This window comes from Zeus faber (assembly GCF_960531495.2).
Source record: "Zeus faber genome assembly, chromosome: 11".
NCBI classification, from domain to species: Eukaryota; Metazoa; Chordata; class Actinopteri; order Zeiformes; family Zeidae; genus Zeus; species Zeus faber.
Window position 1 is genome coordinate 15,724,734 of NC_137205.1, and position 22,708 is coordinate 15,747,441.

Consider the following 22,708-nt stretch of genomic DNA (forward strand, 5'->3'; position numbering starts at 1 on the left):
CAATACATGCAAGAAAAAGGAAACAAGGCGTTGCGGTCATATTCATTTGGGTTCCTGCTCATACAGGCATTCTGGGTAATGAAAGAGTGGACAAACAAGCCAGACAAGCTGTTAAAAAATGAAACATAGACACAAGGAGAGGTCTCTAAAAATCAGGAAGGGGCGTTGTACGGAAGGAAAACAAGAGGGAGCGGCAGCAGCACTGGGATCGGGAGATAAGAGGAAGACATTTGCATTCCATTCAAAATAGATTTGGTGTTGTACGAAGTAGGGGAGGAAGTAGGAAAGAGGGGACAATCATGACCAGGTTAACAATAGGACACAGTGATCTGAACACTTAGACATACACTTCAGAATATAAGGAAGAATCCAACCGGTTTTTGTATTCATTGTCAGAAAGCAGAAACCGTAGAGCATGTGCTTGTTCATTGCAGGAAATATGTTGCACAGAGAAAGGGCATGATGGAAGAAACGAGAAGATTCAGGTCAACAGGAGCAGGAGTAAAGAGAATACCGCAGTGTGGTGGAAGTGGACAAGGCAGATGACGCTTGGTCACCTTCCGCATGAAGACAGGACTGATGAGGAAAATCTGACATACTGGACACTATAGGGGTGAGAAGAAGAAGAAGAACAAGAACAAGAACAAGAATCCAGTGCCATCTCCATCCAGTGCTTCATTTACAACAGTGAGCCGTCCACGGGAAAACAAACCCTACTATTACACTACCAGCCCGTGTGTGTCGGAGCTCATTGTCGATACACAGTGTTCACGAAATCTCCACAATCTCTAACAATGAAATTATTTGTGTTTGTGTTCTATGCATTTCAGTTGATCACTGCTAAGCATGAATCCGTGGACCGCCGTAAGTAAGACAAAATGACGACGACACTTCTAGCATTACTGCTTTTTAATTACTTAATGATCATAGTTTACGTTTTTTTTTTAATTTATCTTTTTGGTCTTTGCTTTAAACCTGTTTGTGTTCTTTCTACAGACCCCTATTGTTGGAGCTGTCTTGCAACAGCACAATGTATTATATGTGCCAGCATACTGGGCCATTATAGCCTGATTCTGATTCATCTTTATGGGAATCAAATATAAACCCTGATATTCAATGCTGTAGAAGTTGAAAAAGTGATAAAGGAAGCTCCAGCAGATTGTAGGCAGACCGTGGTTGGAACCCTAATAGGATGATTGAATGTAGTTTTATAAAAAACCTGAAAAAAAAACCCCAATATAATCTGCTCATTTTCATGTGATATTTTGCTCTTTCATAATGCACATTATGTGACAGCGCTCCAGTTTCTTTAAGGACACTGACCTTGACGCTCGTCTTCGGGACAATGAGGGTAATGTGCTGGCCACTCATACAGGTTCACTTATACAATGTGAAAGGAAATGCCATGTTGTGCTCTTCTCAATGTGGTGCTACTCACCCCAACAGAATAAAAACGTGAAATTTGGAAATATTTTTTCCCCAATATTTCATAGAATGGATCTCTAGGGTCTTTAATGCCCTTTAAATAGGACAGCATATGAAGCCATTATTCTGCTCCAAGTGGTGATAATTGACAAGCAACTGTTTTCTAAATGTCAACTATCTAGCAATATACGCTAAATATAATAAAACCTTTCATTGTTGTTTGGCTCATTCTACATTGCTGAATTTTCAATATGGTAATAATCACATTTTCTGGCAGACAAAGAATAATTCATAGTGGTTTCTTTATCCTGCGGCATGTTGTTAACAAGGCTAAAGTCCTTTGTATGTTAGTGTAACATGTGCTCTCTGTATTGACATCAGTACACTGAAGAGTGTCTGGAGGTGTGACGTTAAAGGAGAAGAAGGGCTGAGACTTTGTGCTGCATTGTTATTTTATGCCCTTGTGTGGACCATTATGACTGCATAGGTCAAGGCTCCTCTTAAGATGCTCTAAAGAACATTTTACAACAGAAGAATCATTTAAAATAGGAATTTTGTCAGGACAGCGTTTTGGTTGTCCCTGGTTAAACTTTTGCTAATCGAATTCATACATTCATAGGGGCTTTGATTTGGATGGGATTCTTGGGGTTGGGGTCGGATGGGGCAATTGTCAATTAAACACAACTTAAAAGGAAATTCCCAATACTGCCCCGCCCCCAGTCGCTACGGCAACCGGGATGATGTCGTTGTGACGTCAAAACTCTTCTCATACAAAAGTGAGATTTTAATGACCGCAGAGGGCAGAGGGCGGCGATGCCACGTCTCATCTGGATGCGAGCCGCCGGTGATGCCCGAGGACGAGAAGAAGATTAAAATCAGTAACGCAACCTAAGCAAAGGTAAAAGAGAACGGTGCTCTTGGTTTCACACGCTCCTCATCGCACAGGCTCTGAGCCACATACACGTGAAATAAAGAAAAACGACCGGCTTGATCCCCCAACTGGTGTGCTCTAACTTTGTGGAAGGTTTCTGCCAGCAGTTGAGGTGCTGTTGAGGGGGCTTAGATTTTCTCCGGGAAAAAAAAATAGGCAAAGGAATCAAGTCATCATGTAAATATATTAATGAAATTCCCCACATTGCCCAGGAGATGTACACATACGTACACACACACACACACACACACACACACACACACACACACACACACACACACGCACGCACACACACACACACACACACACACACACACACACACACACACACACACACACATGTACAGTACACAAACATACATACACACACACACACATAGTACGTACACATACAGACACACACGTACAGTATGTAAACATACACACACACGTACAGTGCGTACATATACACACACACAAACACACATACAGTACGTACAAATACAGACACACACACGTACAGTAGATACACATACAGACACACACATACAAACACACAAACACACATACAGTACATACACATACAGAGAGTCACACGCGTACAGTTTGTACACATACAGTACATATAGTACACATACAGACACACACACACACACACGCCATACACATCCAGACACACACACACACACAGTACGTACATATACAGACACACACGTACACACACGTACCGTAGGTACACATACAGATACACACACATACAGTACGTACATATAGATACGCACACACATACACATACCGTACAGAGACAGACACACTTACACACTCACACACGCACACACTCACAGACGTGCAAACACACACACAAACATACAGATCTACGATTTCACCAGGAACCGTGTAGTTTATTATGTTGTTTGTTATTTGTTCATTTTTGTTGTTACCGTCCCTTTGCTTTATAAATCTGAGCCGTGACCTTTCCTGTCAATGGCGTTTTTTGAGGGAGAGAGAAAACAACAAAAACGAAAAAAAACTCCTGAAGCCAATTGAATCGAATTGAAATGGACTCGGGGAGCAGTTTACTCCGCTAGATGTCGCTGTTTGTCCCCCCGGAAGGATGACGACGATGAGGGGAGCGTCAGATTCACAGAGGAGGGAAGGGAAGCGTCGCTCTGTTTGAGACACACACACCCGACCGTTCTCACCAAAATTAAAAATAATAATAATAATAATAATATGCCTTATTTTTTACAATAATAATTCGTCACCGGGGGAAGATAACTGAGGTAAGGTTCTTTCGGCGCTAGGACTAAAACACACACACACACACACACACACACACACACACACGCTCACACGCACACTCTGGGCGGCTTCAGGTTCTCGAGATGTCACCAGATATACCGTGGATCTGGATCCCGTTTTATTACATATTCCTTTAAAATGCCTCCCGTCAACATACACGTTGTATTCTAACGGAGGGGCTGTCTGCTGCAGAGCGACCACGGCGGCCAGGACCCACTGTACCTGTCACTCCATCATCCTGTGAATTTACCCACAGCTGAGAGCTAGCTCTGCTGCTGTAAACACCATCAGGACAGTGGCTGTAGTGTTTAGCGTTGTGTTCTACAAATGCCTTACTTGACATGCCGTCTATATGTCAATTGCACACCACCTTTCCACGAAATGTGTGCGATAACAGGGACTTTGCAGGGTAGTGCTGCAGAAATAGATAGATATACTGTAAAACAGATTCCTGACAATCACAAGCATGGCAGATTTAGCAACTGTTATTGATTAGAAACTTGATTCCTCATCCTTTGCCATTCCGCTGCCTGCTCTCATAGTATTACCTAATTCTGTAAAAAAAAAAAAATATATATATATATATATATATATATATTGATCAGAATGTGTGTACAGTAGTGTGCAACGTTTTGTTGGCCATTTCCAGCTCTCTCCCTCTCTCTCACACTCCGCTGCTGGACGTCCATCTCGATGCACCCTTGCCATTTCAGCCTTGGCAGTTCGGCACCCAGCACTACATGCTGTGTCGCACCCGATCGGCCCGAAGGCACGCGGAGATGGAGAAGTATGAGGAGTTCGCCCTGCGGAGCCTGGCCTTGCTGCAGCGGGAGGAAAAGCCCAGGGCGACCGCGTGCGAGACGCAGCCCTCGAACTCCTTCTCCACCATCCGCTTCTACGGCAGGGCCGTGCTTTCGCCTGTGGTAAGGGACGGCCGTCGTGCTCCTTCGCCGCCGCAATGTGCGGAGATTGTGCTGGGAGGAACGGGGAGCTCCTTCAAGGCAGTTTGTCAACATCGCGATCGTCCGCGTCGTCTCGTCGATGGGTGGCGGTGATTTTGGTTGTTTTTTTTTTCACAGAAAGGGGCACTTAAAAAAAAAAAAGATCCGTCTGTGCAGTGACTTTGCTTCATCCGAGGGTAGCAACTTCTAAAAACATCTGTTTGATTTGAGAGACAGACCTCTTGTGTCCGCGGAATTTGGAATATTCCACTCAAAATTAGATTAGCAGTCGGAAATTAGATAATTAATGAGAAGCCACCGAAAGGCTGATTCATGCAAGTCAGGAGGATCCAATTGCTGTGTGAATGGGACGAGTGCCGACCAAACGTGTTGACAAGAATGAGAGTCAGAGATGAAGGAGGAGGAAGGAGTAAAGTGAAGCACAATTTGAGTCTTTGTTTTAAATAAAAAAACAAAAAACCCAACTGGATTAATCACAGACCTCAGAAAACGATGGCAACACATCTCAGTGAAAACATGGTATTATTGCCTCGTTTGGGGCGTATTCTCGCAAAGCAACATCCGGTTTCTTTATATTTCACTTTCAGCTGTTCAGATATCTTCAAATGTCGTTCCATTAAATTTCTCTTTTGTTTGTCTCTCTTTTTCTCTTCCCAACGCGTACAAACATTTCCCAAGTTGAGTGTGCAGCAGCGCGGCGAGATGCTTGAGCACAGACGGAGGGCGGCTCAGTTGGAGGTCGTGAGGTTGAACCGGCGCAGGAGCTCTCTGTCGGCCCCGGTGCAGGTCAGATCCTCTGTCCTGCCTTGCTCATGTGCCTGGAAATAGTCTGAAACGCCTGACAATAGAGTGGACAGCTACATTCTAGGTTGTGTCATACGTTTTCGATTCACCTGCAGATTGGCTCAAGTTATAGTAACATCTCTTGAAATGAAGTTCTTGTTTTTGCAGCAGCTCTTTTGAGAACATTTGGGGAAGATCAAATCTTATTTGATGAATGCAAAGTTTTCTTTTGCTCGTCTTGTTATCAGGATTTTATGTTCTTTTGTTCTTGTTTTTTATGTCAAATGCCTTCTCTCTATCACGTCCCACATCGATGTTTTGGTATTGTGTTACTTCCATCGAGTCGATCAATATTTCTATTTCACCGTCATGGAATAGAAATTTTATTTTCACTCCCAACAGAACCGTTGAAGCTCACACAAGCTGTCAACTATACCTTTTACTAAATGACTAAATGACGATATGTGAAATAGGTTTGTGTGTGAAAAACAAAATATGGGATAGAAATGTAATTAACAGCCTGACTCGACATTGATGTGATGTTTGCAGCCTTAAATATTAGTAATCCAGATGCAAAGCTGTGCTATTTTTACCTGAAGATGGTTCTGCTGTTCTCGTCACATAAGAGTGTCGCGTAAAATTTGTCAACTTGAAAATGGTCTCTCCTGACTCAAATATACGTCTTTCAATGTGGTGACTGCAGTGATTGTCAAAAACCCCATCTCTGACATGTTACAGAAACTACAAGATTGACCTTGAATGCAGGAAGACAAATAATACTTTTTTAGTTATGTTTTGAGTTATTTACAAAAAACACAATACATTAAAGGTTACATTTAGTTTGGTGGGAACGGGGCAATGCACATTGCTTCCCAATTGTACTTGTTACAAGGTGAGAGTATTAAAAATGTTTGTTAATTTATTCAAAAATAATAATTTACATGGAATGATGGAAAACATGTTTCATTGCTTTTTTATCACCAGGTCCACAGAGTGCCAAGTGAGGATGGGTATGCATGGCCAACTCCTCCAAATTGTCCCTCCCCCAAACATGAGACGGTCAACGGCTACACGCTGGTCACTGACTCCCCCGGGCTGCTCAGGGACCCTGGGTGTAGCCTTGGAGAAAGTGACCCGCCCACCATCCCAAGCACTGAGCCCACCCCTGTCTCCAATGGCTACAAGGAGGAGGAGGAGGAGGTGGTCAAGGCGGGAAGAAAAGAAGAACAAGAAAAGAGTGAGGATGAGTATGATGAGGACGAAGACATCAGTCTGGATAGCCTCCTGAAGAGGTCGAGGGAGTATGTGGAGAAGGAACAGAGTCGGCACGGGTCAAATGTCCCCAACAGGGCAACCGGGACTCCTCCATCTGAGAGCCTCTCTGACAAGGAGAATGAGACCTGTAGTCCAGCGACGAACACTGCTATTGAGTTTGGATTCAGTTTGCATCATAGCCCCATGGGCCCCCCCCATACTGGCACCCACACTCGGGCCTTGTACAATGCTTGTACTCACAGCTCAGTCTGTCTCGCACCTAGTCTACCTGATCCCCCATCCGGCCTCCCCAGTTCGGAACCTAGTCTCAGTCCACGCACACACAGACGTAGACCCCGCTCCATGGTGGACGGCAACTTCAACATCCCTCTCCCGATTGACCTGGCAGAACCCCCTGCCAGAAGCACGGAAAGCTCGCGAGAAACTGCCGCTGCGGCAGCTTGGGGAGAGGAGTGCTCACTGGTTGTGAGAGGCTCCGATCACTGGGGTCTGGTGTGCCCAGACATCAGCGGAGGGAGTGATAGTGTTGGTGGCAGTCGAAGATCCAGTCATTGTGGGGCCAGTCCAGTCCAGGAGATCTGTAGCCCTGCCGGGGCCTCTGGACACAGCCCGGCCGGACACCATGATGAGCATCTCGCTTCAGCTTTTCGCCGGCGCTGTCACACCCTTGACAGCGAGCTGTATCCCAATAGCCACTCACCACCCAGGGCTGAACATATAGACCGGAGCCAGGAGAGAGCTCCCCGCTTCATGGCAGGAGTTGCACGATTGACCCCCAGCAGAAGGACCCTTGCAGCTCCTTTAAACCAGTCATATGATGTCGAGAACTTCTCGCTAAATCTGCTGCGGTCCCACATGTCTCCCAATCTGGCTCAGGTCAAACTCAAGAGGGAGTCTATTTGTTTTCAGGGGCCAGAAGATCTCGGACTCGCACAAACTGTCTCTGGAACTGACGCTGACTTCCGAGACTGTAAAACCGGTTAGTGCCGCATTTTGTGTCCAACAGCTGTGTTTCTTGTGCCTTATTGCGCAGTAGGCACCTACTGCGTGCTGGTATACAAACACACAACCCCATGTACACACCAAAGTGATAGATAACTTTAATTCACGTATTGGTTATGCCTGAAAATATTGGAAAATATTGTTCCCATCATTTTTAACTGTTCATAGCACAACCTCACTTCAAACTTACCGCTCTGCCGGAGCCTTCTCACTGTGCTTAAAGGCAATAGGGCAATTATTTGAGCGCTAAGAAAAACAAACCTTAAATCTTGCATTGTAATCGGGCGAAATCTTAGTGTATTGAACCACGGAGATGACGCTGGACTAAAATAACACATATATCACATTTTATTTAAAAAAGCTTTTTGCAATTGCTGCAGTGAGAAGCCTCAGCAGAGTGGTATGTATGTTATGTTCAATAGCAAGGGTTCAGAGAAGTTGTGCCATGGACAGTTATAAATGATGGGAACCTGCATTTTCAAAAGGCCTGGGTTGAACAATAGCGGACCTATCCTTTAACCATATATATTGTATATATTTCATCAACAGGTATATGTTTTAGTATGTAGTATTTTTATGTATGATAATAAAGGATGGAATGTGTCAGTGCTGTTGTGGAATAATGAAATTGTGTGTCTGAGATCAGGGGACACCCATCTCCGCGTTCAGGCCCTGGAGGACATGCAGAAGCGTCTGGAGGAGGAGCACGCCCTGCAGATGGCTCTGCTGCTCGCCGAACAGGAGAAGGAACAACTGCGCCTCCGGCAGGTCGGCATGAGCGATCACAGTGTTCCTGTTCTCCTTTTTTTTCTCGCTACATCAATTAGAGAACTTTTTTTACGTTCAGGCGTCTAACAATTGAAATGGCGTCATCCCCAATGAGGACTGTGTGTCTGTTTAATGTGTAGGAGCTGGAGGAAAAACAGAAAAGATTGACAGAGCCCGGCCGCGACCGATCATTGAGTGTGGATGCTGGTGGGTGTGGTATCCTATAGGCAGGCAGCATGTTGAAGTTTGTCTGCCCGATGAAGGTCCATGTGACCGAAACGTTGCTGCAATAATAAACAAACGGGACCAGAGTTGTCAATGTGCAGATATCCTGTCTTCCTTGTGTGACTGTTTTTTATTTTCCCCTCAGCTCTTAGTTCCAATGTTCCATCTCCCTCTATCCAGCCCCCGGTATACATTTGGGGGCCTGCTCTTGGGGCAAGCAAGACTCGATCAAGGCTCAGTCAGGTGAGAGCTCTATTCTAGACGTGTATATCCAGCATGACGTTTTTACACTTTTTATTTTTATTTTTCCCAATTCATTGTGCGTTACTAATTCACAAGGCTTCCAAATGATTTGCCTTATCCCTCGCTGACGCTCTCAAGGTGCTCACTGCAGAGCAGCAGAGAATGATCTGTCGCCTCGGTGCCATTGCTCGTGGATTCCTAACCCGCAGACTGCTCCAAACGGAGAAAGTCAAGCACCTGCGCCAGACTGTGGTGGTGAGGATACACACACATATACACAGACTCAGATACAAACACACACTCACATGCACTAAAGTACGGTTCGGAAATGTGTTATAAATGTCTTTGGCTGCCGGTTTATGTCTGCATTTTTGGGTCATTTTTTCTTGATTCCTCAGGATACACAGGAGTTCATCCGTTCATTCCAGACGGAAGTTCCCCAGAAGAGAGGCCTTGTGTCGGCGCAGGACCTTTCCCTGCAGGAGAGAGTCAGAGCCCAGGTAGAAATGCGCAAGCACACACACACACACACACACATATACAAATGACACAATGTGCACAAATGCCGTGAATACAGTTGGGGGAAATCTTGGTCTGTGCGTGCTCCTTCAGTTACGTGCCGCCTTGTATGATGTCCATGACATCTTCTTCGAGATGCCTCTGGAGGATCGTTTGGCCCTACTGCAGCAGGACAGGGAGCTCTGTGCTGAGAGGAAGCTACGAGAGATGGTAACCGAACAGGCCAAGTTTGTCATTTGGTTATAACACCAAATCAGTTCGCCGGTTGCAGTTTACCCGCAACAACTGTCTCACCTACTTCCGTGTTTTGGAAGCACGCTGAATTCTGTTTGACACCATATCCTGTATTGAAACAAACCCACAGGAAAAAGCCAAGATCCACAAAGAGAGAGCCGCACTGTCTGTTGCTACTCAGAGGTCATTGGACCGGAAAAAGAGGTGAGATTTGGAGCAATTTAAACAATTATTTTAAGGCCAGACAAATGTTTCTGTGCTTACGCACGGGCAATTGCATTCATCTCACGTGTAGACTTCTCCCGCTCACGATATATACAGTATAGTATTACGTTGGATCAAAGAGTGTGTACCTTCACCCTGTACATCTTCGCAATAATATCATGACACGACCACCTGAAGACACTACACCCCGGAAGGTTAATATTTATATTTTGTTATGTGCGGGCTCTGCGCTCACCCACCGTTCTTATTCAAGACGGCTTTGTGCTCCAAATTCAGGACGAACACCCAATGCTTCTCTGTTGCTTTGCTCTGTCTGCCGTACAGTATGTTTACCATATCTTATCTGCAGGCGTAAGGGATAGGCGGGAATGGCACATTTTCAGAATTGTTCTCCTATTAACCAATGATTAACCACAAAATTTTGCAGCACAAAAACATAACAATTTGTATTGTGGATCTGAAAATTGGATGGATGGGATATTTTGATCATTTTTGATGTACATTCTAAACAACCAGAGAGGAGGGCAGAATAACCAGTCCTACTTTGCTTGATTGGCGCTGACATTGACAACATACTGTAGGTTGGCACCCCAGTCGCAAACATCATGTTAAAGGCCCCTGTGTACATCTACACACTGTATACTACCAACCTGTTGTTGTCCCTCTAGCCTAAGCAACAGGATCCTATGAAGCAAATTGAGAGAAAAGAAAAAGAGCAACAAGGGAGGAAACGGCAACAGAGGAAAAATTATACAACAAAGACCACTGCATTGGTCTCACCTTTAATATGATGCATGTCGAAAATAAAGGACTGCAAGCGCAAAGACCACCGAAACAGCCTTTGATAAGGACATTTCAAAGAATTTAGACCGTACCAGAGAAGCCTGACTCTGTCCAACCCCCCAACCAAGATGCGTTACTTAGGCCCTGGCCAATTCACATTAGGTAATTGTTTTAAATATTAAAAAAATATATACATATTTTTAACTGTAAATGGCCAACACTCCACTTCTCACTCTATTAATTTGTTTGCAATGCTTTGGATTCAAATCTTCTACAACGGTTACAGTATATTCAACAACGTCTTCCTCTGTTGCTTTCTCGTCTTTCAGGGTTGGCGAGTCCCCCGGCCAGGCGAGGAAAATGCAACAGAAGCCAAAGAGTCCCACGACCAACAGGTACCGGGTGGAGCTCTAAATGTTGTCCGTCGTCCTGCTCCTCGAGAAAGACCCAATGCCCTTTATCATTGCTCTGACTCCCGTCGTCCAAAAAATGAAACTTCCCCCTCTGTCTCACTTCCTTAAGGATCCTGAAGCCAAGTCAGGGCCAGAATGCTCCAGCTGCAGGCAAGCTCAGCCGCCAGGGGTTAGTAGGTCTCACTTACAGCGTAGTGTCACTAGGCAACATGTTGAATTCTAAATACAGTGTCTATGATTTACACAGTATTAGCCAAGGCAATGTTATTGTGGTTTCCCATTAGGAGCTGGTACAGAAAGACCCCAGAGGAGAGAGTGAGACGCTCAGACAGCTTAAAGAAGCAGCATTCACTCGGTTAACAGCTTTCCCCGACAGCCCTGGTCCCGCGTACCTGAATTACTTTTTTCTTTGTTTTATCACCTAATGTAAATACTACTTCGATCGATGCTGCTAATAAAAGGGTATCAAATTTCCCTTTTGAAGTTTTAATGAATATATTTATTACCATATTCTATGTATCTTGTCTATTTGTATCAGGATGACACAATTTTTAACACAGTGTCGAGGCTTACAAAAAAAACCTTTACATTGATGTTACTCTTGCATTTAACTTTACAAAAGACATTGTGTGTGTCTCCATCGCTATATTATTTAATCTATGGATGACAAAATCAACACTCACAACCATGGTGAACAAAAGTACATAATTTTAATTTGTATGTAAGAGAAATGTCTGTGCCTTCACGCACATCTGTAGATATCCAGCATGCTTGCTCCATGTGCTCTACTTCTTGCCTTTGCTGTCATTTCAAATGCCTTTACACACAGTTATACCCTGCTGAGTCATTTAAAGCAGTTGTGTGCAACCTAATATTGAGACTGATGTTTAAGGGCTCTCGTGTTGATGTTTTTGGCTTTGAACAAAATGCCAAATAAAACATGAATGTACCTGTGCACATACTTGAACGTTGTGTATCTTTGGAAACAAGAGGAAACAGCGATCAGCTGCAAGTGCTGATCAACGGCAAATATACACCTCACAACCCCATCTGATTATATAATGTGAAGCATTTATTTCTGTGTCATAAATCATCAAGATCGTCTCGATCAGACCTCCCAAACTTTTTGCAGACAAAGGAAATGAGAAGAAATGCAAATATGTCTTCCACCTTCTCCCCCGCCCTCTCAGTGGTAAATTATTCACAGACTGGTTCCACTTCCAGGGAAGCCGCTCATCAGACCTTCCCAGCCGTCACACTGTCTGGTTGGTCTCACAAGTAATTTGACTTTAAATTGATTTGGTTTATTTACCATACCATGCCGTGGAATAGTTAAAGCTGAAGAAACACTACAGAGAGGTTTTTCCCGACACAGGTTGATTAAACATTTATACTGTAGATGCTGATTATCACCAAAAGATAAAGATACAAACATGATCGCTGCTTATACTGTAGCCATTTTATAATTGGATAAACTTCATGGTTGCAATCAGAATATGTTACGATGACAAAACAGCATTTCTAACCTATACCATGCTCTTGTTGTAATGGATGAGAATGACTCTTTACTTGAGAAATAAACAGTAGTCAAACTCAAGAGACTTATCACAGAGCAAGAATGGGATGGATTCTTTAAAACACGTAAGCGGACTGCCAACGCTGGCACCACAGCGACCAGTGCATGCTGGAAACAATGCGGTGCCCAAGTAGGTGACCATCACTACATACTGTATTCTGCACATGCCCAAAACTAAACGTAATATTTGCAGAATATTTGACAGTGTGATGCCACAAGATTTAAAGACCGCTGTGTTAGGGGCTGTGCCCATAGACGTCATTGGCCGCAAAAGATACTAACTGCAAATATTGTTAACTGCGGCCCTGAAAAACATACTGGTACGTTGAATTGGATTCAACCATAACCCTCCAACACATGATCAGTGGATATCCAAAGGAAAATAAATCCACAAAAGGGAGAAAATCACTTATCTACTCAGACTATAGACTACAGAACAACATAAATGTAAAAATAAAAAAAATAATAATAAAAATAAAATGTCCTTATTCTCTCACACCTGCCCGCTCACCCCTTTCTTCTACTTCTCATTTTCAGTTACTATTTTCATTTCTTTGGAGCAACACTTGTGTCATTTATTATGTGTGTGTCTCGCACACTGTAATGCTTAACAAAAACAAAAAACTATGGTCTTAGACTAGTCTGTTACCTGTCAATGATACAAATGTGAGTGCAATGCAAATTTGCAATATACATAGAGTAACTGATGTCCCAATGTGAATTTCAATAAAATAATAAGTTCATGGAGAATATGTTACATTTATGGATTTATATAGTAAAACAAAAAATATATATGCCTAGATTGTATATGACATGTATAGAATATATAGAACGTTAGGCATTTTGTGCCAAGAAATCAAATTAATTCTTTCTTCTTCTTAGTCTTCTTAGATATTTTGGTCACAACAGCACTTCTTTGCTGATGTTGTGTTTTCTGATTGCTGTAGTGTTTCTTCATCTTCTCATAATGTTCAGAGGAATCTATAACAAAGATAAAATGAAATGTGAACCATGCATTAAACCTCATCCGTCAAACCACCTCGCAAGTGTCTTAAAAAATGAGCAGAGGATGCAATTTAAGAACTTTAAACACTTTTATCATGGTTGCAATTTATGTAGTGTTAATTTATAAGTCATATCTAACGTGCTGTGTGAAATACAACATGTTTGTTTCCCTCATGGTCTCCTATGGGAAAAAGGTTGCAATGACATCTGCTATTTGCTCACAATACAAATATAACATTAGATAAAAGGATAATGCTAAAAATAATAATAATTTGTTCGTTTATGGATATTTGCACTATCTACATAATATTTACATAAAGTAAAGCAACTTGATTTATTTGCTCTCATATGAATCTAAAATGACATTGGAAATTAAATATTTCAAAAGTATCCCAGGAGTCTAACGACTAAATTCATTCAGCAGATGAATGTTTACCAAACCAAACCAAATTAAAATTACCTTCAAATGATTTATTCTGTGAGGAATTCCTAGAAATCTGCTTCCTGCAGCTTTTCCTCCAGCTCACTGGTAATGTAGTCCTAATGAAAACACCAAAACAAATAAAAACACATACTGTATACAATCCTGAAGAGACTCCAGAGCTCAGAGTGGTACATTAATCTCGAGGTACATTAATCGAGCAGCCAACACAAATTTTGAGATTTTATTTTGTCTTTCATCCGTATGATTAGGATTGAATTGGTTGAAATGATGGTCTTACTGTTAACATCAACAAGGAACGAACCTCAAGCTTCTTCAGGTCACCGAGCACTGACTTGATTGCCTTTGTGAACATGTTCTTCTGAGAGTCGATGTGCCGTAAAAGTATGTCCTGCATTTTTTTCATGGATCCTCTGCTTTGCACTCTGGCAGCACCTGTAAATATATTTGTTTATCTAAACTGAAACGATTTGATCAATAGTCAGTTAATCGAAACATTCTCATCAGTCGTTTACACGTCATACTCACGAACATAGGAGGGCGTCATGGAATCCTTAATTGAGCCTTCGATTGAGCGATAAATGTTCTTCTTTTCCTGCAAAATGTGCTCTTTCAGGTGCCTTTTCACTTTGTTTTGCTGTATTATACAAGAATCAAAAAGAAGAGGGTATAAGGAAAGTAATGATAAGAATATTAACAACAACATGATTGTTATAAACACAGCACCTTCAAAATAAAGACGCAAAGAGCTTCATATTCGACAGTGATGAAATACAAAGACAGATCAGTAAAACAGAAACAAAGCAAAACGTCAATAGCCATAGTAATTAATGAAAATGTATGGTAAGTAAACTAAACTAAATGGGGGAAAAAGTGATATAATCTCGTATCCAACTAACAGCCTGAAGAGATATAGATTAAGAAGAAAAATAAATCAGTTTAGTTAAAGTTATGACATCACTGTAATAATTGCTTGTAAATCAAACCTCCAAGGTGAGATAATCAGCATTTTCAGGAGTGATGTATCCTTCAAGGTAGGGGACGATACAATCGAAATTTTCAATTTCAACCCAGATTGACTGTCCACTTCCACGTCTAGAAGATTCAGAGATTCAGTGAATTGAAAATGCATTAAGTTGGCCTCCATTGTTGTACCAGTTGTAATAAATTACGTAAGTACTGTACAAACATTACTGACTTTGTTTGTTCTTTCTTCAGTCGTATAGGCAGTAAATTACAGGCAGTTACTGCCTGCAGCTATATTTATTATTATTATTATTATTATTATTATTATTGTTATTATTCCGGTTGCTCTTCAGAAATGCTTGCTTGGACAAGCAAGAAATGCTCCCGTGAGATGGTATTTACCATTTACCATTTTTGTTTGTGAACCATTTGCAAGACAATATTTATGAACGTGCCATAAAACTTGTCTTGCAAATGGTTCACAAACAAAAATGGTGGTGCTATAATTAAGTCTAAATTGAAACATTTAAAAAGGCCACCCGTCAATCAGATTTTCACAAAAACTTGGTCTTTATATTTATTATAATAATGTAATATGAATACCAATGGAGGACTAAAATTAACCAAAAACATCAAATTGTTCTCTGGCATGACAGCGATCATCGTGTGATTGCATCATCGTTATACAGTACACAAACACAAACAAAACAACCAAAAACAAACCAAAATAACAACCACAATAACAACCAAAAATCAACACATCTAAAAATAAAACCAACAGGTTTCAGGGTATATTGCACAGCGTATGAGCACAAAAGTATGTAAGAATTTAATAATGAGTCTATGTAGCGAAGCAAATGCAGCAAAATAAAACACAATATTCTTGGCGTTGTACATGGGCATCAGAAAAAACTGGTCGGGAAAAACCTCCGTGAGAAAAACCCATATGGCGCGTCCAGGGGAAAATGTCCTCATAACAAGGTGAAAAAGCGACAGGACAGATGGTCGAGGAACGGTCGGCACTGCAGCGGGGTTCCAATGGGTACTGCATCTCCACCGCATCCGCATCTTACCCGAAGGCCCCATGCTTATAACAGACACTTCAACCCTAGGCTCTGTCCTACAGGTTCTCACAGCCATCGGTCATCCTGTCCAAGGTCGCAGTATCAAGGTCGTGAGTTCCTGGTATAGGCGACAAAAGCAGCGGATGGGTTTCGGCCATCATAGCCATTTGCTGCACCCCCACAGCCTTCAAAATCATGGCATGATCGGAGCCACACAACACCCAACCAACATGAGCACAACGAGGACCACTAAGAGGATGAGTCCGGCCTTCGCCGCAATCGCTCCCCATCTGCTGAACATATTCTCGAGCCATTGTCCATGGCTGGCATTGTCTTTTAGTTCTTTACTAAGGTTTGTAAGTTGTGCCAATACAACGGTGAATTTCCCATCTGGGGGCGTATTGTTAGGGGTGAACGTACAACACTGCTGTTTGTTTGTTTGTTTGTTTGTTTGCTTGTTTTTGGAGTGGGAATGTATATCATCTGAGACCTCGTCATACGACGCGACGCGTTTTGCGGGAACCTCCCCCCCGAGGGGCACTAGCACCTGGGTGAGCTCCCCGAGGACCTGACGCTGGTGACGCGGATGAGACGTCGCCCGGCGGGATTTCAGCACTAATCCGTGTCGTTTGCTCCGTAACTTTCACTCGTTTCACCTTATCAATCCACTGAAATTCCACTCGAAAAGAAAATTCGAGGCGAGAAATAATCCACCCACTCGCCGAACCTTCACTCATATTAGATTTACAATGAATATTTAATATAATAATATATCATTTCAAACTTCGTTGCCGCTGTCGTCAAGCACGGGGTCGTTCGCTCGGCGATTTTCTGTTTCATTCAGTTCACTTCGTAGAATGAATTAAATGCATCGACAATAAAAAAATTCTCGTTTTATTTTATTATTTGTCCCATCACCGGCACCTCCATCACTGCGGGTCCAGTCCCTGTCCCGGAGCAGGAGCTGAATGAGTTTCTCAAACGCAGTTCTAAGCACTACGGTCGTCCCTACAGTAGTGCCCGCAGCGCGAAAACGATATGGCGAGTTTTGCGATACATGAAGTATTGCGGTTAAATCCGTTGCATTGTTTCACATTTATTTTAGGTAAATTATAACACCTGTCACACACGGCAACGCACAGTGTTTTCATTCGTTTGATTCAATTAAATACATCTACAAATTAAAAAAAAAAAAAAAAAAAAAAAACACGGATTCACCCATTCTTTAAAATCAGATTTGTATATATCGATTGTATAAGATGTGCAGAACATATGTTCTGTTCCAAAACATGTCTATTTTCCCGTGAAATAAACGCAGGAATATCCCGTACACGCGTGTCGCTTTACGTTTTGAACCACTGCTCCCCCCCGGTGGACGGATAAAGCATTGCAACTGCTGGGGGCGTTGCCGGGCGCCGGCGCCAAATGACGTCATCGAGGGGGACGTCATTACAGCCGGGGTCCGAGCGCGAACCTCTCGCGGCCCGTGCGCTGGGTCAGCCACGCACCAACCGGTCGTCCGCCTTGCGCTCGGTCGCGATCCAGCTGTCCTTCCCCAAGTGGCTCCTACTGTATATACTGACATCGCCAGAGCAATTTGCAAATGCTTATCAGGAATTATCTGGAACCTCTTCGGTTCATTTTCGATTTCAAAGGGTCGTCATCCACCGGCCACAGACCAAAAAGTCTCTGGACACAATTGGATCGACCTGCAACCACTCGACCACACGAAACGTGTCGGAGCCCCGCAAACCATATTAGATAAACGGTTGTGATTGGCCCGACCTGGCTGGAAATCGGTGTCTGCAGCGCCAATAAAACATGAGCTTGCAGATTTGTCTGGTTCCCAGGCTAATATATATATATATATATATATATATATATATATATATATATATATATATATATTAATATATATATATATATATATTTATATATATATATATATATTTTTATGATCAAGGAACGTGTAAAAATGATCACAAACCACGAAATGCTAATTCATCAAAATTGGTCTAAAAAGCCAAAGAAATATTAAAATATTAAAAACAGGGCCCAACTTTTTGGACAGTGCATCTGAAAAAAATATTTAATCATGTGAAACCACAGACTATTAAATGGGGAGCTGTCAAGGGAGCGCCACTGGAACTTGCATTTTATTTATATGATGTCCTATTTACATAAAGTTGATGTATCTACATTACAAAACCTCCTACCTCATTATCAGTAACACTTTGTACAAAGCCCCTTTCCCAACATGGAATCCGTAACATTGCTGGAAATAAATATCTGGTACACGCTCACACGAGAGGTGTCTTCACACGGGTTATCTTCCAAAAACAGGAGCCTTTCTGTGTGGAGTTTGCATGTTCTCCCCGTGCTCACATGGGGTTTCCTCCACCTCACGTCAGTAAGGACCCCCCTCAAAAACATGCACCCATCATCGTCTGACCAGCGATGGACACTTATCACCTGGTCCCCGGGCGCGTCCACGTACGCTGCCCACTGCTCCTGGCTGTGCCCCCGGAGGAAGGACAAGCCAGGATGGGTCAAAAGCAGAGGAGCCATTTCACCGGCCACCATCAAGCATGTGCATGTGTGTGTGTGTGCAAGCATGTGTTGTGGAGTGTCGTGTGACAATTAAAGACTGTTTCTGTTTCTTCTGTTTCTGTTTCTGTCTTACGTCACGCGGCAACAGGATCGGTTTTTAGACCAGCCCCCACGAACCCCACAAACTCTTCCCTCCCGGAACTGTGAGGGGACAGAGCCCCCGTCCCCAAGTGCAATTACCCTAACCCAATGTGTTTAAATTCTACACACTGCATGGGTGTGTGCATGGCAGACACATCCATGTGTCACACCCATGTCATAGTGGGTGGCGGCGGAGGGACACAGTACATTCATTAGTCAGGTGCCAAGTGAAACTCTTTGGTTATCCCAGCAAACAGTTTGCTAATAAGACCAGAGGCAGAGCCAGGTGTGATATAAATATGATAATATAAAATGCCGAGGTGCAGCGGCTCAGCACAGTGGTATTCAGTTGCCGAGAACATAACATAACACAACACACACAACACACACAAAACGTAGGGTTTGTCATTTTTGCCCGCCTGAGTAAGTCTGTGAACCTCACGAGATTGATTATTTTATGCATCCATTTATTTTAGTGGGGGTAGTCCTAGCGCTCCCTATCGACGGCCCGCCATTGCATTCAGATGGTAATTTTTGTTGTCTAGGACAGCAACCTGAACACATGGATCCTAATAAGCCATCAATTAAAATCACTCTGTTAATATGCCCTGTTTTTCATATTAACAGAGAACAGGGATATACAGTATATTCTGGGGCCCCGCACAACAACCTGGAGCTCTGAACAATGAAAAAATGTTGTATAACCTATTTAGTATTCGCAATCCATTTAATCGATATTAAAAAAAGGAAACAATCCATATAATTTAAAAACAAAGACATCACATTTTGTCTTTTTTTGGTGTTTTTAATTTGCGATCGATGGAATTCCACTTTTTCAAAAATTTAAATAGAGAGGAAAAACATGACTTTGTTGCCTTGGCGGAGAGCTGTGGCTCTCTCCCTTCTCTGATATTTCCTGCTTTCATATATCTGATGCAAGGACTCCTCCATGTTGTGGTGACTGGCACTGGCAGAGAAGTGCTTCGTGTACTCTTTGTGTATCTAGGTTGGAACAGAAAAGAGTCAACACATGATCGGATCGTATTGTGTACGCTGTGTGTGTGTGTGTGTGTGTGTGTGTGTGTGTGTGTTTGTGCGCGTGTGTGTCCGACTATGTAACTATACATGTATAGGTGTTCAAACTGGGTTTCAGGAGATAGCAAATCAATACGATGGAGATAGCAAAAGACTCAATCTAACCGTGCCCTGTGCCACTCCCCACTTCCAACACAGTAAGATTAGAACTCACGCTTGGCTGTGCCTGAGAGTAGAGATTTCCGCCACTGATGTCGTTGTGTAGAACCTGAGTCATTTTGTGCGTCAAGAACTTCCCCTCCTCTATAAGTTGTTGGACGGGGACGTCATGATGGCTGGTGGCTGTGTTGCAGGGCCGCAATGAAGAAAGTCTGCAGTTTCCTGAAGAAACAGCAGATTCGTGCACGCACATCAGATCTTCAGAGTACTCTGTCCAGGAAAAAAGGTATGAAAGGTTATGGACGGACAGACAGACAGGCAGGCAGACAGACAGACAGACAGACAGACAGACATAGAGCCAGACGGACATAGAGAGATAAAGCAGACATACATACATACATACATACATACATACATACATACATACATACATAGAGAGACAGACCGACAGACAGACAAGACAGACCGACAGACCGACAAGACAGACCGACAGACCGACAGACAGACAGACAGACAGACAGACAGACAGACAGACAGACAGACAGGCAGGCAGGCAGGCAGGCAGGCAGGCAGGCATACATAGAGATAAGACATACGGACAGGCAGACAGCTAGGCAGACAGACATATGGACAGACAAACAGGCAGGCAGGCAGGCAGACAGGACAGACAGACAGGCAGGTATTGTGTATGCACCACAGGGGGAGAATGGCTCCGTTGTTTGTTTCAATTCCGCCGTCACGTGCATGTCGCGGATGTCTCGGCCGGGGATTCCTCGCGCTCCTTCAACGTCTCCATTCAAACTGTTCGTTTTGGAGGAAAAATTCCAACTCACGTTTCGGTGGACACAATAACAGCGGTTTCTTATAAGCAGTATATAGAGAGAGCATTCACAGCTCGGACCTACTTTTTGAGCTCGGCTTTTGCAGCCCTCAGGACGCACCCGAGGTTCCAGTTCTCATTTTGCGCGGGGGCGAGACCTTTCATCACAGCTTTTTCCTCCCCTGTGTGCTGTGATTGGCTCTTTTGAACCAACAGAGTTGCGATTGCGGCGCCTCGGCTCTGCGTCATGGCTGCGGGGCCATCGAAAAGCTCCTTCTGAGCGAGCAAGGACGAAGGGGAGCTTGTATTGTCCAATCTCTGAGCGATTAACGTCTTGCACAGGTTGAGCTGACTGCGCAGGGTGTCGTTAAGGCGCTCCGTGGCCTCCAGCCTCCTGGCCAGGCTCTCGTAGCCCGTCTGCTCACAGATCAGACGGGTTTCGCCCCGAGATGAAACCAGGTTCTGATTGATGGTGGTTCCACGCGTTCCTTCATTTGAACTTGAGCCGCGCTCCCCTTCCCCATAGTCTTGGTCCACTTGCGTGCCCGTTTCAGGCTCACTGCTCTTAGTCCACGAATCTGGCGAATCACGCGCTCTCTGTTCCAGCTGTTTGAGACCAGCGTCGTCCACGCCTGTGTGCTCTTTGTGGGTTTGGTCAAAGTTGGTACGTGTCTCCCACAACAGGTTCTCCAGCAGGTGTAATGCTCGGTTGTTGGCTTGCATCAACGATTTGAGCTCGCTGCCATGTTCATTACTTTTTGCCTGTCCTACAGCCACACTCGCCAAAATGCCCTGGATGTCTCTAAGCCTGGTCTCCAGAGCTTCCACATGTGTATGGTTGGTCTCAGCTTGATCGTGTATCATCTCTACACTACATTGTTGTTGGGGCAACTGTCGGCGGGCTATTGTCAACATAACTTCTTCAATTTTCCGGAGCCTCGCCTCCAGAAGTTGAGTCGCGCTGATGTAGGGGAGGGTCTGGTCTTGAGGATTTGCCAGATTCAAATAATCGCTCTGAGGCACAAGGTTTTCCTAGAAGATAAAAAATATGTACAATATCATAACGTAGCAATGATAATTATAATGCCTCAACCATATATTTGAGCTCAGAGGTCATAATCACTACGAAAGTCAATAACTCAACACTGCAGAATCACATTTCGCTGAACTGAGTCAAAACGCCCAACTGACTGATTCAGAGCCAAACTTTCCATCGCTCTGCAATGCTTGAGTAGGACATGCAGAATGATATGCAGGGCTTGGGGCTAGTGAGGAAATAGACCCTCCAGTCCCAACAACAACCTGACTTCATCTTTTTCTCAAAAATATGGGGAGTGCTAAGCACCCCCATATTCACCAGCCCATTTATACTAGCTTCCCCTGTGTGTATATATACAGTATATATGTATATATGTACTTATGTATATACAGTGATCAATATATACTGTATATAAAACTGTGACAGACACCATGTTGAAACGCCTGTTTCGAAACTGCAAAGCCCCGACTGGTACTGCAACAGTCCTGTAGGGGGAAAAAACGCATTTGTACCATAGGTGCGCTCCCGTTCATGTTGGCAGAAGAATGCTGCATTGTCGGGGTTGCACCGGTTCTATCCGATATAGGTTGTGTTGAATCCAGCCTTTCTAGAGGTTGATGCACCTCATTAAGAGCCTCCAGCAGTCTTCCTTCCAATCGATTACATAAATCCTAGAAATGATACAAAATCAGTCCAACCCACTGTTACGAAAGAGGTGAAAAAAGAGAAAAATTACCAACAAGAAACCCAAGAAATATTTGTACTATGTTGGCGTGTGACGTACCTCAACTTTTTTGTCGAGGTTGTGCAGAGTTTCCTGTATGCTGGCAGCCGCGTCTGTC

At 43.4% G+C, this 22,708-nt stretch overlaps 1 protein-coding gene across 1 annotated transcript; it reads left to right on the plus strand.

Moving 5' to 3' along the window:
• Positions 1-3,492: 3,492 nt before the first annotated feature.
• Positions 3,493-11,488, plus strand: ccp110 (centriolar coiled-coil protein 110). Its single transcript, XM_080010011.1, has 14 exons — positions 3,493-3,618; positions 4,351-4,560; positions 5,278-5,385; positions 6,619-7,636; positions 8,306-8,427; positions 8,568-8,634; positions 8,798-8,895; positions 9,034-9,150; positions 9,294-9,395; positions 9,508-9,624; positions 9,779-9,852; positions 10,986-11,051; positions 11,179-11,238; positions 11,354-11,488. The coding sequence occupies exons 2-14, from the start codon at positions 4,378-4,380 to the stop codon at positions 11,427-11,429; spliced, it is 2,208 nt and encodes a 735-aa protein (XP_079866137.1). The 5' UTR covers positions 3,493-3,618; positions 4,351-4,377; the 3' UTR covers positions 11,430-11,488.
• The last annotated feature ends 11,220 nt before the right edge of the window (positions 11,489-22,708 follow it).